The sequence below is a fragment of the Marmota marmota genome, unplaced genomic scaffold, assembly GCF_001458135.2.
Source record: "Marmota marmota marmota unplaced genomic scaffold, marMar, whole genome shotgun sequence".
NCBI lineage: Eukaryota > Metazoa > Chordata > Mammalia > Rodentia > Sciuridae > Marmota > Marmota marmota.
The window spans coordinates 1,787,997-1,803,973 of NW_025999925.1; the positions used below are offsets into that span (position 1 = coordinate 1,787,997).

A 15,977-nucleotide genomic window follows, 5' to 3' on the forward strand; every position below is an offset into this window, starting at 1 on the left:
TTAATCTTCTTCTCATGCTCTTCGACCCTACTCTGTTCTTAGTTACTCTCCTTATATCAAAGAAGACATTTGGCATTTGTTTTTTAGGGATGAGCACACAACCTTTTATTTTTTTTTACTTTGAAAATAATATAATTTATAAAAGTTATTTTGTAAATCACATTTGCTTACAAATTTCAGAATGTTAATTATGACAAGTTTCAAAGACTTTTTAAAAAGCAGTTAAAACTGAGTAAATAAGACATTTTCTTAACAGTTGATATTTTGGGCACTAATTATTTTAGAAGGAAGGCTCTTTGTGAGGGCTTGTAGTTCATCATGAAGAGCACACACACCCTTAATGAGCATTTTTACCTTCACACCTACAAAATCCTATGTCATACGTCTCTGGATTTTGTTTTTGAAGCTCTATAACATCAAATGCTCAGTACATATATATTTAAATGGTTTCTTATCTTAAAGTGTTTATCTGGACACGAAGAGAGAATTAAAGCTTTAGTTAGAAAAATCACCTGCAAATGCCCTTTGAGAAATATTAAGCAATCTTTAGCCATCCTAGGGCTCCTAAAAAGCTATGCTTTTAGTTGTACCATTGTATCAACAGAATAGATATTGGAGTTAAATACTAGCTCCACTGCTTACTAGTTTTGTAGTTATTCAACTGCTTTGTGTCTTAGTTTCCTTGTCTGACAAGCGAAAATAATTAAATTACCCACCTCATGGAATTGCAATAAAAATTATATCAAGGAATTCATATCAAATGTTTAGAGTCTGACACATAGTCCACTATTGGATTAGTGATTATTACTTCAAAAGATGGTTTTGCTTCCTACTTGAATAAAAGAAGCAACCTTTTTTTTTTTTTGAACCTTGTGTAACTTTCCCATCTTTTACCTACAAACTTATAGACAGTTCTCAGCTATATATAATTAAATCTTTTTCCCTTCACAGAGAGCAGAAAGAGATTGCTGAACGAGGTTGAGACCTTCCTGAAATTTGGATAGTTGTAGCAGTCTGTTCAGTTACTTCATTTTGGTCATACTCAACCTCAGCTCAGAGTGGAGGTGAGTGGTTGGATGAACCTAAGATTTGGGGCCTTTTATCTGACAAGAGGGCTAGATGAATAAGAGGTAAGTAAGATGAAGAGATGAATTGATATATTGTAGGGCCTACATTATAGAAGAAAATGTTAGGGGGGGAAAGGAGAGGAATTATAGTAAAGGTTCAGAAACAGGCTTTCTGTGTAAAGCTTGAGTGTTGCTGATTGTGTTGCCTGAATACCTAGCTTGTCCCCCACAGTGGAGTAATAGTCCTTAGAGGTAGGATCACGGCTTGAATTGGTCAAGATCATTATATGTTTTTCCAAGAATCCTTTCAGCTCTCCAATATTCACACATTTGTTTTGGATCTGTTCCTCCCCTTAAATAATCCCAGACAATAACCTAGGGAATTGTGCAGGAATTTAAGAACTGAACATATAAATAGATTTCTCTTTTTAGAATACAGTTGACAACTAGTAATCAACAAAAAAATAAGGAAAAAATAAAAAAAATAGCAATTTATTTCCCAACTCTTTTTCATGTTATTTTTAGAGCATTCTTTTTTTTCAAATAGTTATAATTCCTGGGCAAAAGGGGTGAAATTATTAAAAGATGGATACAATCAGCTGGTGCTAGTGGTGCTGTCAAGTTCTTATATAAGAGGTCTGCTTATTACGTTTTTATACAGGTTAACCAGGATTTAATGAGCATACCATTTGCTTAATTTATAAATTAATTTGGACACTTTTTACACTTCGTTGTCCATTCTGTGTCAATTTTTTGATGAATTAGGTGGCTTAAGGCTATATTAAGCTTTCTCAGCTATGTAGAATGTAGTTAGGCCTTTTGGTTTATCTCAGGGGCAGAGTATACAGTACTTGACAAAATTTGATCTGACAGCTTTATAGTTACATAACCTAGAAGAGAAGTTTAAAAACAACAAAAAGAGGAAGAATTGGGAATTTATCTTGGCAGCGGTATCTAGAGAGAGATCTAGACTTTATACCCTTCCCTTGCCTCTCTAAACTAGGGCAAAACCATCATAAGTCTAATAATTTACATAGTCTTAAGTTCACCAAGATTTAAAGAACCAATTATCCCAAAGAGGTGAAAAGGTCTTTAGGATAATCCTGTCCAGTTGCATCACCTTACCAATGAGAATACAGAAGCCTAAAGAGTAAGGAGGGTAAGTAATTTGACTGCAGTCATAAAGCTGGTTAGTGGCAGAGCAGACCCAGGACCAAGGTCACAGAATTCTAGTTCTAGTGTTCTTTCGGGTAATATGTGAATAGAAGATCTGTTAATAAGATAATTATTAGAATATTTTACAAAAATAAATTTTATATAACCATAACAAAATACAATAATGTTTGATTTTGCATGTTGAATAAAAATATTTATATTAGAAAATGTATCTGACTACCTAGGTTCATATTCTTGCTTCACTAGTGGTATGATATGGGTCAACTTTCTTAAACTCTAAAGCTGAATTTCTTCATCAATATAATAGAGCTAATCAAAGTATTTTGTTATATGTTAAATGTAAAAATCTCCTTAAAGCGTGGCATATGGACAATTCTCAGTAAATGTTTCCTGATGTTGCTACTGATACATAATCATTTCTAGTTCTTTCAACATTTCTTTAAATTTAATAAAATTTAGCATTGAGAATGACTGGTAAAGAAAATAATGGTGGATATAAGGACAGATTTACCTTTTTTCCTTCTAAAATATTTTAGAAGGTAGGAGGTAGGTGTGTGTGGGGGTGGATTTAGACTTGAAATTAGGGAAATATTTTTTTGTATTAAGAACTTAGGATGGATTTTTTTTTTTTTAAGAGGGAAAAAGAGAGAGAGAGAATTTTTTAATATTTATTTTTTAGTTTTCGGTGGACACAACATCTTTGTATGTGGTGCTGAGGATTGAACCCGAGCCGCACGCATGCTAGGCGAGCGCGCTACCGCTTGAGCCACATCCCCAGCCCGGATTTTTTTTTTTTTTTTGTACTAGGGATTGAACCTGGGGTACTTTGCCACTGAGCTATACACCTACCCTTGTTTCTTTAAAAATTTTTTGAGTGAATGATCTGTGTTGCTTAGGGACTTGCTAAACTATTGGGGCTGGCCTTGAGCTTGTGATCCTCTTGTTTCAGCCTCCCGAATTGCTGGATTACAGGTGTGCACCACTGTGCCCTGTGATATGGTTGTTTTTATGTATTCATAACTTTTGTTTTTTCCCCCAGTGCTCTTCTGTATGAGAATTGAGGGTGTCTAAATTCCAGACTCAAGAAATAAGTTATTTTTCTATCTAAAAACAAGTTATTTTTCTACTTTAAAACCTTAATCTAGGGCTGGGATTATAGCTCAATGCTACTAGCACATGTATGGCATTGATTCAATCCCCAGCACCACATTAAAAATATAAATAAATAAAACAAAGGTATTGTGTCCATCTGCAAACAACTAATATATATTAATATATATAAAACGATTAATCTACAAAGATTTAAGAATGAAGGATAATGAGTTGTGTTTTCACACTTGAGTCACGGTTCACTTACTTTTGACCTGTGGGAAAGTGGAGGGAGAGAGCTGACTTGTGATGAGCAACCCCATAGGGACAGGGCATTGTTTTCTAAAGTGTGCTGTTACTCACATTATGTAGTGGTTTAGGAGGTGTTTATAAATGGTATTTGAGTGACCATTTAAGTTATGATTAGGTCTTTTAATGCCAGTTAGGAAAGTTTATAATGTATCAAATTGGTTGTCATAGGTCTTAATATTTAAGGAGCATACAATGTTTCCAAAAAAAGCAAATTGAAACTCTGATACACAATATCACATAGATGGACCTTGAAAGTGTTATGCCAAGTGAAAAAAGTGTGTCCTTTTCACTTTTTGTATGATTCCACTTGAAAGGTTCTTAGAATAGTCAGATTCATAGAAGCAGGTTATCAGAGGCTAAAGAGAGGGAGGAATGGGAAGTTACTGTTTAATGAGCACAGATTTTCTATGTGAGGTAATAAAAAAGTTCTGGAAATGGATAGTTCACTTACTTTTGAACTTACTTTTGGTGGTTGCAAACATTGTGAATGTACTTTCTGTGAATGAATTGAACACTTTAAATTGGCTAAAATGATACATTTTGTTATGTATACTTTACCACAAGGGAGACAGCATTATGATGAGATGTGTATGTGTGTATAGATTATTAAAATAAGTGGTTAAGAAGAATATTAAATAGTGACATAGGCACTTGGCAATAGAAAAAGGTTGAGGTAGTATGGAAATTATCGAAGTTTGGGCAGCACTGGGATAGAGATCAGTGAGTGGACTGGGGAGACCTGTAGCCTATGTCTCCAGTCTTCCCCTTGCCATGAACTAGGAAGGTGGGCCTATACATGACTTACATACACCGTATTAGTGAGAAGCCAAGACCTCTGAGATTGCTTGGTATCCTGAAGTTCTCTGATTTTTGAGTTATGTCATTGAGTTCTTTATTCAGAATTCCTATTTTACCCATTTCATAGAATTTTGTCCTTTTTAATAAAATTTAAGAAAGAAATGCATATTTAGAACTTTAAATGTGGCATTAGCATTTAATCTCTTAAGAACCAGAATATTAAAGCAAAACATGAAAAAGAGAAAAATCATGTAAACTTGTTTGATTGCACTTTTTTAAAAAAAATCTTTGTTTATTAATTTATTTTTTATGTTGTGCTGAGGATGGAACCTGTGCCTCACATATGCTAGGCAAGTGCTCTGCTGCTAAGCTATAGACCCAGCCCCCTTGATTGCACACTTGTTACAGTGGGTCCATCTTGTATTTCTTGCTTAGGCTGCCATATTGTTATTGATTTTTTTTTTAAATTTATTTTTTAGTTTTAGGTGGACACAGTATCTTCATTTTTTATTTTTACGTGTTGCTGAGGATCTAACCCAGTGCCTCATGCAAGCTAGGCGAGCACTCTACCACTAAGCCACAACCCCAGCCCCCCATATTTTTTTTTTAAATATATGTTTAGTTGTAGATGGACACAATATTTTTATTTATTTTTATGTGGTGCTGAGGATTGGACCCAGTGCCTTACGCATGAGAGGCAAGCACTCTACCACTGAGCTACAACCCAAGCCCATGCCATATTGTTTTTATGTGGTGTAATCAACTTTGCTTTTTAGACTTTGGTCTGCAAATATTAATTTACAGTTCACCCTTTAGATTATAATCACTCTTAGCAAATGAAAATCTTAAATGTGTTTAAAATTTAAAATTTTTAAGTAAAATTTTTAATTTTAAACATGTACCTTATTTTGGTAGGTGTTATTCAAGTGAATCTTGTGAATTGTTTTAATATTAATCCTCTTGTGCTTTATGTAGTCAATATCGCATATTAAATGCCTCAGTATTTTACTAGGATATTTGGATCTTTGTTATAAATATTTAGGCAGTTGGATATTTGATATTTGGAATCCCATCTATAAGAGGGGAGAAACACATAATAACATTCTCTTAACTAGGGTCCTAAACAGTGCTTCTTTTTATCTGCTATTGGCCATTTGTTCTGTGTTTATGCTTTCATCTAAAATTTCAGTCAATTGCTGGATCTGACTCTGGAACATAATGTGTTTCCTTAGTTTGCTTTCACATATTGAATTTATTTTATTTATTTTTAACCTTCTTTTTAGTTGTAGATGGACACAATACCTTTATTTTATTTATTTAGTTTTATGTGTGCTGAGGATTGAACCCAGTCAAGACTGAGGTACAACCCCAGCCCCACATGTTGAATTTATGATTCAGATATGAAAGAGTTGCCCAGGCTAACACTTAAGTTTCTTTTACCACGGACCTACTATTTCATTTTGTGTCCTTTCCGAACTGTAACATCTTACCTTATCCACACTTCTGCCATGCTCCTGCTCTCTCTTGAAATTCATTGGTGTTTTCCTTTTCCCTCTTCTTAAAATTTGGCTAGAAATCTTGTTTCATAGGGATTTCCACAATCATTTCATAAATTTTTTTGTTTGTTTCCCCTAAAAGGGAAAATTTAGACATTTACATTTATTAACAGCTGGACTGAATTTGGGTATTTTGACTTTACGTTTTTATATCAAGGTAATTTAGCAAATGGTTTCCAATTTAGTATATTTGCAAATAGTAATGATAATTCCTTCTTCCCTGCTGCCCCACCCTATCCCATTCCATCAATCAGTACTAATTGCTTTCCCTTGTCTGGTTGCATTGGCCAATACCTACATAATGTTCTGTAGTGGCAGGGGGGTCTGTATTTTTCTTAAATTTATAATTTTCTTTATCGTAGTGCAAAAGCCTATAGTGTTTCCTCATAAAACTAAACTATAAAACATTCCAAAATGAAATAAAAGAATAACAGGTTGGTTTTGTGTGTGCATGTTTTTACACATATTTATGAGATATAATTTTCATACAATATTTATCCACTGCACTGTACAATATAATTAATTTTTTAGTACATTTATGGGGTTGATTTTTTAAAAAATATATATTTTAGTAGATGAAAACAGTATTTTTATTTTATTTTTATGTGGTGCTAAGAATTGAACCTAGTACCTCACACATGCTAGGCATGTGCTCTAATAACTGAACTATAACCCCAGCTGTGAGTTTTTTAAAGTAAGTTTGTAGGTTGTGTAACTATCACCACAGTCTAGTTGTGGAGCATTTGCATCATTCCAAAAGTTTCCATGTGTCCTTTTACATTGACTTATGTTGAGGGGTATATGAGGATATATTTACATGGATATTTTTGTGTGTATCTGCATATTGTATGTTTTATACCTGTGTAAATCATTTATTTTTATCATTTAAGGTAGTGTCCAATAATTTCTCTTTCATTGCCTGCTTTTAGTTAAAAGGAATAACATTAGAAAGTTTTCTTTTTGACATACATGGTTAAGTCATGTGTATCTTGTTATAGTGAAATAGGAGGGTTTTGTTACAATAAAATGTGGCAGTATTACAATAGAATTTGTAAAGGAAAGTCGCATTTTATATTCTGAAATGTGTTGTTCCATGTTGTTTGTTAAAGAGGATGGCATTCCCTGTGGATTTACTGAATAATTGCAGTCATGAGGAATTGGAAAATGCTGCTGAAGATTACATGTCAGATTTAAGGTGTGGGGACCCTGAAAATCCAGAGTATTTTTCTTTTCTCAATATTACGGTAAGGCATTTTGCAGTGATTTTTTTTTAAATCAGTCTTTTCAGTCCAGTTTTTACATGAACTCAATATCCTTTTTAAAAAGATCATTTAAGAGTTTTAACCATTCAGTTTTGTCCAGTAAAATGTATTAATATTGGTTGATTGATAGAGCATCATGATCAATTTTGGCTTTTTTTTTTTTTCCTTTGATACTAGACACTGAACCCAGGAGTGCCCAGCCACTGAGCTACATCTCCAGCCTTTTTATATTTTATTTTGAAACAGGGTGTTGCTAAGTTGTTTAAAGCCTCACTTAGTTCCTGAGGCTTGCCTCAAACTTGGGATTCTTCCACCTTAGCCCTCCTAAATTGCTGGGATTACAGGTATACACTACTCAAGTCCAGTGATGATCAGTTTTTTTGGTACCGGGGATTAAATCTTTGGGTGCTTAACCACTGAGCCAGAACCCCAGCCCTTTTTTTATGTTTTATTTAGTGACAGGGTCTTGCTGAGTTGCTTAGTGCCTCATTAAGTTGACGAGGCTGGCTTTAACTTGGGATCCTCCTGCCTCAGCCTCCCTGGCCATTGGGATTACAGGTATGCGCCACTGTGCCTGGCTATGATCAGTTTTTAAGACAAAATCCTCAAGTTTTCACAGGTTATTGCTTAATGTTTTTCTTTTGATCTTTAAAATCAATTGTAAGAAGTTTATCAATTTTGCTTAGACTGGTTATCATATTGGAGCTGACTCAATTAAATTTACTTTAGATTTAGAATTTGTGAGTTTAGACATTTGTTTATAATTAAAAGAATCAGCAAAGTCAGCAGTGGTGATAAATACCTGTAATTCTAGCGAATAAGGAGGCTGAGGCAAGAGATCACAAGTCCAAGGCCAGCATTAGTAGAAGAGTGAGAGACCCAGTCTCAAAGTTGTAGATAAAATTCCCAGTACAATAAAACAAAAGAAGACTGAAAAAAAAAAAAATCAGGAAAATACTACATTACATTATTGTGTAATGAATCTTTTCTTCCTCTTTTGAAAAATAGTAAAATCAGATTTTCTTGTCAGTAAGCCATGGTACATTATGACACAAAGATCATTAGACTTTGAATCATTTGAATTCCATTGTGAACTGAGGTAAGCAGATTCCTTTAATCTCTGCACCCCAGTTTTTCCTTCTGGAAATAATGTTGATTTAAAGGATTTGTAATTCTTCCCTACCATCATAATGATCAACATTGAGATATTGACTTTAAGTGAAGAATTAGTGTTAGATTAATGCAAACAGAAAAAATGTAATTATATGTAACTTGCTGAAAAATGAATTACCAAACTGGTTTATTTTACTAGAAAATGAAATGTATCCCCCTGATGTAGTCTATTTTAAATAAAGATAATAAATTATCTTTATTTAATTATCTTGATTTTCAGTGACTTTTGGGGGCCTGTTGTATATGGCTTTTGTTTTTATTCAGTGATATGACTAGAGCCTAGTAATATTTATTGAAATAAATTTTTGTTTTTATTCCCCCAAGACAATATAATTCTTTCAAAAGGTATTGATTTTACTTTTTTTTTTTTTTTAAATAAGAGACTAGGAGGGGCTGGGGCTGTGACCCAGTGGTAGAGCGCTCGCCTAGCATGCATGAGGCACTGGGTTCGATCCTCAGCACTACATAAATGTAAAATAAAGATATTGTGTCCCCTTAAAACTAAAAAAATAATGTTAAAAAAAATAAGAGACTAGGAATATTGTCTTCTGTCAAATGAAATTATATAATTAAAATTAATATAAGAAAAGTTTGATACTTTGATAAACACTTTGGTGTTTTTGTCATGTATTTTCCTAACAGACTTCAAAAAAAATTCTTTTCAGTTATACATGACAGTAAAAGATATTTTAATGAATTATACATACATGGAATACAACTTCCCATTTTTCTGGTTGTGCATCTTGTGGAATTACATTGGTTAACAAACTCTTCACTAATCTTCTCTCAATTGTCATTTCAGATACCTATTAGCCTGTCAAACGTAGGCTTTGTACCTCTTTATGGTGGAAATCAGACCCAGAAAATTCTTGCTCTTTTTGCACCTGAAGATTCACTCACAGGTCACTCTTTTGCTTCATTTTTGTAAATCGAGGAGTTTTTCAACAAACTATTAGAAATTTATAAATATGATAGTGTCATGAAGGAATTTGTTTTTGAAAACTTGTTTCAAATTTTAATTTTAGAAAAATGTAACTCTTAATTTCTTATAATTAAATAAGTGTTTAATGGATGAAATAAAATAAATGGCATAAATTTGACCGTATTATGTTATAAAGTAGAATGTATGGGTCTATTTAAGAGTATAAACCTTATCAGATAATAATATTATAGACTTTAACACTTAAAATTTAAATGTTCATGATTGTTTATTCTGTTTTAGCTGTGGCACTTTACCTTGCTGATCAATGGTGGGCTATTGATGATATTGTGAAAACATCTCTCCCTTCTAGAGAGGGTCTTAAGCAGGTAATGATCCTGTAAATCAATATTTTCTGTAAACAGTGCTTGTTTTTGAAGTTATGGAACTCTTTCCCATTTTAATATAATCTGGTTATATTAAGACCTTAGAGTTTTATTTTATGATCAAACCAGCACTCAGGTTGGGTTTCTTCTATTTTATGTGATTCTGAAAATTTCTGTGAATTGGGTTAGGGAGACTGAATACCTGTGGGTTAGTTGAGCTGTGGCATTCTTTATCCACTTTAGCTTCTGATTTTCTTATTTGGAAGAGGAAAGCCTAATTCTTTTCGTGTGGTTACTTAACTTCTCTGCCTCTAGGAGACACTGACCAGGAAACTTGTTCTATTAGTTGGGCCTCCTCTAGTGACCTGTTTTGGGTTCTGAACAGTGGAGTAACCAGGCTCTGGTGAGAACAAGCTTCAAAAGCCTCTGTGGGGTGTGGAGTATAGGCCAGCCAGAAGCCATCCACTGCAGTGTTTGTTACAGAAGGAACCCTGGCTTGCATGCTGGTGTTGAAAAGGTTTAAGAGACATTTCAGGTACTGTGGTTTTTAGAAGATAACTAGGGCAGGAGGGGAAAGTCCACAGACACCAGTTGTAAAATATTTGAGGAATCAAGGTCAAAGATTGTAGACATGTTTGGTGGCTGGAAGAGTGCCATTTACAATGAAAGAGAATAGGCCCCTTCACTGGCTAAGGTACATCAGACCCTTCTTACTTAAGGAGAATACTGACTTTATAGGTAAGCACTACTATTCAATAATAGGTACAGAGATCCTTGTTAATTATGCCTAAGAGGAAGAGAGTTTTGCTGAGAGGAATGAAGTTAACATATACAAATATGTATCCTGATAATTCTTCCTTTAGAAGTTTTTTAGGATAGGCCAAGTGTCTAAAAACTTGTCAAATCTGGAAGGTGTCAGCTATTTCTGTTTACTTTTGTGGGATCATTGGACTATTCAGAAGAAACAAGGAAAGCATGAAAGCATGTCAAGAAACTTCAAAATCTGGGAAAAGAAAGCAAGAATCTTGCAGGTTACTGAGGTGTTCTCATTTCTTCCTTTTGGGTTTAAAAGTTGTTTTTTTTTTTTCTTTTCAATATTGTGGATTGAACCCAGGGGTACAGTACTACTTTACTACATTCCCAACCCTTTTTATTTATTTATTTAGAATTTTGAGTTGCCTGGGCTAGCCTTGAACTTGTGACCCTCCTGCCTTGGCATCCTGCTTAGCTGGGATCATAGACATGCACCGCTGCATCTGGCTTGAGATTACAGCTTTGAAAGTGATCACGCTTGTGATTGTAGGAGGAGTATAATACAGTCAGCATTTATCCTTTTGGATATTAATTTTTGAATTTGCCTTGAAATTTCAGAGCAATAGGCACCTCTCACAAAAGCTGGGAGAATGTGTATACCTGGGCATCTGCCAGTCTGATAAAGAACTTTGAACCAAAAATGAAGGGAAGGAGGGAATTCATAACCTGCATAAAGCCATCAGATGGAAGGAGTAGATAGTAATAGAGGAGAATAATTTCTTCTCAGGAATAGCCCTGATAGATAGAGGAAATGTACATGTTAAGAAAGGTGTATAAAAACTTGACTGAAGTTTGACATATTATACAGGAATGTTAAAGGCTGGAGAGGGGAAATCTTACGCAGACCATGTAGCCTCTCCTACACAAGTAAAGAAACTATGAAACCTTCAGGTATGAATTGGATTCCTACAGTAGGTTTCCTCTAACCTAATTACTTTATGACAGCAGCATCTTTTGAGAAAGTAGGAACATGAGTGAAGTAGCACTGCTGCTGTTGCCAAATCCTGACCACTATGGAAAAATAGGTTGGTAAAGTCACAGGAGGGCATAATCGTTGTTTTTAATGAACTCATGACCTCAAGTAAATGACTTTACTTGAAAACTAGGAACCTCATTTCCCTCTGTCTCATATATTGTGGTAAAATTAAATGGGATAATAAAGATCATAACTCTGTTCCTAAAACTAAGTGCTCATTTATATGAAAAGGAAGTCTTCAGTTACATACTGCAAAAGTTTGTCCCTTTTTCTCTCCTGGTCACCATTGCTGGGAGGAAGACATAGGTGGCATACTTATCAATTCTGCCTGTCACAGCACCCGATAGGGGATCTAACCTTTGAAAGGTAGCATTAAGAAACACAGAGAAGGAGCTAACATGATGAAATTAAACAGGAAAATATGTAAAGAAATACTTTAGTTTTAAAAAAATAAGCTATATATACACACCATGAATACCAGATTGAAACAGCAGCTCATGTGAAAAAGACTTTGGCTTTAGTTAATTAGTAAAATGAAGCTAGCAGAAACCTTAAATCCTATTGCCTCATTGGCATCTTCAGTATTTATTTCTACAGTTCCTGTGTGCCAAACATGAAGAGAGATTTAGGGATATGGAGCACTTCCAAGAGGACTAGAATGGCAGAAGTACCACACATTGTATTAGATTAGCTTTTTCCTTTAGTTGTTCCATTGAGTAGCTTTGGTGTGAAATTTAGGGGAATATCATGGCCATCTTTAAATATTGGTGGTCTGTATGGCTGCAGAATAACAAAGTATAGTCTTTGGGAGCTAGATTTCAGCTTAGTATGGGAAAGAATTTTGATCAGAGCTGGGCAAGGAAAGAACAGGTTGCTGACTATGTTAGTGTTAGTCAATGCTGTCATTTCTTGTTGTTTGGTATGGGAGCTCTCCTGCCAGGGATATTTTTGAAAGTAGTGTGTGCATATGGTTAATCCTTTCTTCTCTTCAATTGACTAATCAGAGGATGAACTTGTTCTTATTTAAGGAGACTTAAGGGAAAATAGACTTTATGTAGAGAACTCTTTTGTTTTTAGCATGAAGTTCTATGAGGGGTGGTGAGAAACTGACTCCTTTATGTTAGAAGGTTGTTGGTATTATTGGGATACCTGTGACCATGTGGTCCTGTGTGTATGAGGTGAGGCTGTTTCCATTCTGTCTTTGCCCCAAGAATGTTTCACTGGACGTTTTTGGTGTTAGTGTCCTCACTCATCTGGTCTAGGAGAGGGACATGGGGAGTGGTATGGAATATTCTTACAGTTACAGTAAGAAGAACTGTTAAATGAACATTCACCTGGAAAAGGTGGGACAGATGTCTTTCCCAAGAGCTTAATTATGGCTTCCTTCATCAAATGAGGTAATTGTTCTTAAAATCTTTAGGGAATAACACTCCCCCCCCCTTTTTTTTCCTTTTTCCTCATTTTATGTGGAGGATGGAATGGGGTAAAAGGGTTGAAGCAGGATATATTGGGGGAGGGGGCTGCAGTTAGGGCTGGGAGACCGTGGATCTGCGTGGCTGGAAGCATAAAGACAACACTGAGCCCTGAAAGAGATGCTGGGTGTTTGGTGTGTTGGGAACCTGTTTTGCCTGTTTTAGAATTTGCTAAGAGGCTGTATTCCATGCATAAAATGTGTTTATGAAAATAGATTGTCTCATCTCTGTGATATAAAATGTTTTATAAATTATTTTAAATGTATTTGAGGTGCTCTGGATACCAGTGTGAGATGTGGGAGCAGGAGCAAGGTGACTAGCCGTACTAATGGCTGCATATTGTAACTGCTGTGCCTGCTGTTTGACTTTCTTTGTAGGTGAGCACTCTTGGGGAGAGAGTGGTTCTATATGTTCTGAATCGAATTATTTATAGAAAACAGGAAATGGAGAGAAATGAGATCCCATTCCTGTGTCATAGCAGTACTGATTATGCTAAGATTCTGTGGAAGAAAGGAGAGGCCATTGGGTTTTATTCAGTTAAGCCTACAGGTGAGTCTTTATAAGTTATTTAAATGTATATAATGGAAATCTCCATTTTAGAACCCTACTGTGTCAGTACTGTTAAATTAGTTTCTACAGTGTGAATTGAGGTGATTTTATTTAGTATTTATTTCTTGGGAGTGCTTTGATTCTACTATCCCATGAAAGTGAAAGTTATTGGAAAAGTCTTTTGGAAAAATAAATAAATAAAAATAAACATTTGGTAAAGGAGGGACAGTTTTTCCACATACACAGAGAAAGGGGTGTAGTTGAGCCTCAAATTTTTCTTTCTTACCCTTGCACTTCCTTTCTTTCACAGGTGGTTTTTTACTGATTTCTGCTGCTGTGACTATTACTGGCTCCTTCTAAAACCCCTGGGACCTAACTAAATGCATTGTTCATTTCTGCTTAGAATGATTCATTCAGTCTGACATATTACTGAACACCCTAATTGTCAAGAGAAACATAGGGTTTTAAAATATATAGAGGATATAAACAGCTTCAAAGTTGTCAGTCTCCTAAAACCCAGCTCTTCCCTGCTATTGAAAGCCTAGTGTGGCTTCACACTTGTTCATTCAGTTCCCTCCAGCCCCTGAGCAGGAAGGTTGAGTCTGTTTCCTCTATGTGCATGTACACCCATGCTTTCTTACCTCCAAGTCACCCAGTCTGCCTTGTTCTGTCTGCACCTTGATCAAAAGACTGTTTGCAGAGATCAGTTGTTAGTTTCTTTCTTTTTTTCATTACCAATATTCCAAATAGAGCTCTTCTGGTCAGATCCAGTCTAAAGATCATACTGAATTAACTGCTGAGTTGAAGGACAGTTGTGACTAATACCTTAATCCCATAATCACTACACATGTGTGACTAGAGTTAACATTTAAAGCAAGGCCACTTTTTTCCAATAATAAACTATTGTGATTATAATTTTAAATGTTCTTTGCTTTATAGTAAATACTTTGAGTCTCTTTTATATGTTATATTATTCTTGTGTACCTTTGAAATAAAACCAAGGATTTGTGGAACTTCAAAATAATATTAAGTATGCATGAGGAAACAAGAATGTTGAATGGAAGTATAGTGCTCTTTTGGATAAAAGGCATCGGTTTAAATGTTTTAATGGTTAGAGTTGAGGTGTCATTTAATTGCTTTATGTTTTATTTTATGTGAGGTAATTCCTATGGGAATTGGAGGGTTTTTTTTTTTTTCTTTCCTCCTTTGCCCCTAATAGTGGCTCTAGGAGTTTCCTACCTGAAATCAGCTAATAGACATTTGGAACACAGATTAGTTTATACCCTTTTTTATTGAGAACTTGCTTTCTATGCAAAACACACAATTAACTAGTATTTCTGATCAGTATTTGACTCCAGAAGTGTGTTTCTCTTTGTTTCATGTGAATATTGGGCTCCTTCTCTTTTGGGATCTGACCTCTGTTCCATGTTATGATAGTTTACTCCATTTTATATCCTGGAGCTTCCAAGCATTTTCCATGCTTTCTTCTAATTGCCTTATATTCTTAGTTTTGTCTCTCTGGACCAGGTAACAATAGAATTAGGTATGCTTGTATTAGTCTTTGAATCATTTTCCTAAGACTGATTTGTTTTCTATTTGTTGCCAAATGTACATTGTATTCATTAAGTCATATACTACTGGTACAAAGGAAAGTAACAACGAGATTCCCCTCCTTAAATAGACAACTAAAATGACTTTCTAAAAGATAACCTAAGTCAGGCGTGGTGGCACATGCCTGTAATCCCAGTGACTCAGGAGGCCGAGACAGGGGATCGAGTGTTCAAACTCAGTGTCCGCAACTTAGCAAGGCCATAAGCAACTCAACAAAACCCTGTCTCTAATAAAATATAAAAAAAGATGTGGATCATTGGTTAAGAAATTGTCTTTTTATAAAAATCAAGATTTAACATGTAGAACACTTGATTAGTTTCCAATAGATTTTGGGTTTAGTTGTATTGCTGCTATTTTGTAAGTTGTTATAGTCTATTTGCCTTTCAGTTTTATCCTTTAAGATATCTGGATTGACCAGGCTCTGAAGTTCTTTGAATCTGCAGTTAGAAGTTGGAATATCTATGGGCAGAAATCCATGGACTCAGGGCTGCCTTTAAATGAAAAAGCTGAATTTAAAAGAAATATAGTTCAGACCTTAAAGTTGAAAGACTGTGTTGGGAAAGGGTGAGTTATTTCCTGTAGTCTTGTGAAGAGAAGGCTCATCAAGAATAAATGAAGAGCTGGGCATGGTGGTGCACGCCTATAATCCCAGCTTCAGGAGGCTGAGACAGGAGGATCTCAAGTTCTAAAGCCAATCCCAGCAAAAGCAAGGTGCTAAGCAACTCAGTGAGACTGTGTCTCTAAATAAAATACAAAATAAGGCTGGCGATGTGGCTCAGTGGCTGAGTGCTCCTGAGTGCAATCCCTGGTTACCTGTG

At 35.1% G+C, this 15,977-nt stretch overlaps 1 protein-coding gene across 3 annotated transcripts in view; it reads left to right on the forward strand.

The window, feature by feature from the left end:
• The window catches only part of Fam169a (family with sequence similarity 169 member A), a 73,083-nt gene that overhangs the window by 13,463 nt on the left and 43,643 nt on the right, over positions 1-15,977 (forward strand). For 2 of the 3 annotated variants that reach the window (XM_015497794.2, XM_048800135.1), the window contains exons 2-6: positions 952-1,064; positions 7,108-7,242; positions 9,236-9,335; positions 9,656-9,741; positions 13,377-13,548. In XM_015497794.2, the coding sequence (XP_015353280.1) occupies positions 7,111-7,242; positions 9,236-9,335; positions 9,656-9,741; positions 13,377-13,548 (490 nt within the window). In that variant the 5' untranslated portion in view covers positions 952-1,064; positions 7,108-7,110. Of the gene's footprint in view, positions 1-951; positions 1,065-7,107; positions 7,243-9,235; positions 9,336-9,655; positions 9,742-13,376; positions 13,549-15,977 lie in introns of those variants that run through there. The other variant, XM_048800136.1, reaches the window with a different exon arrangement.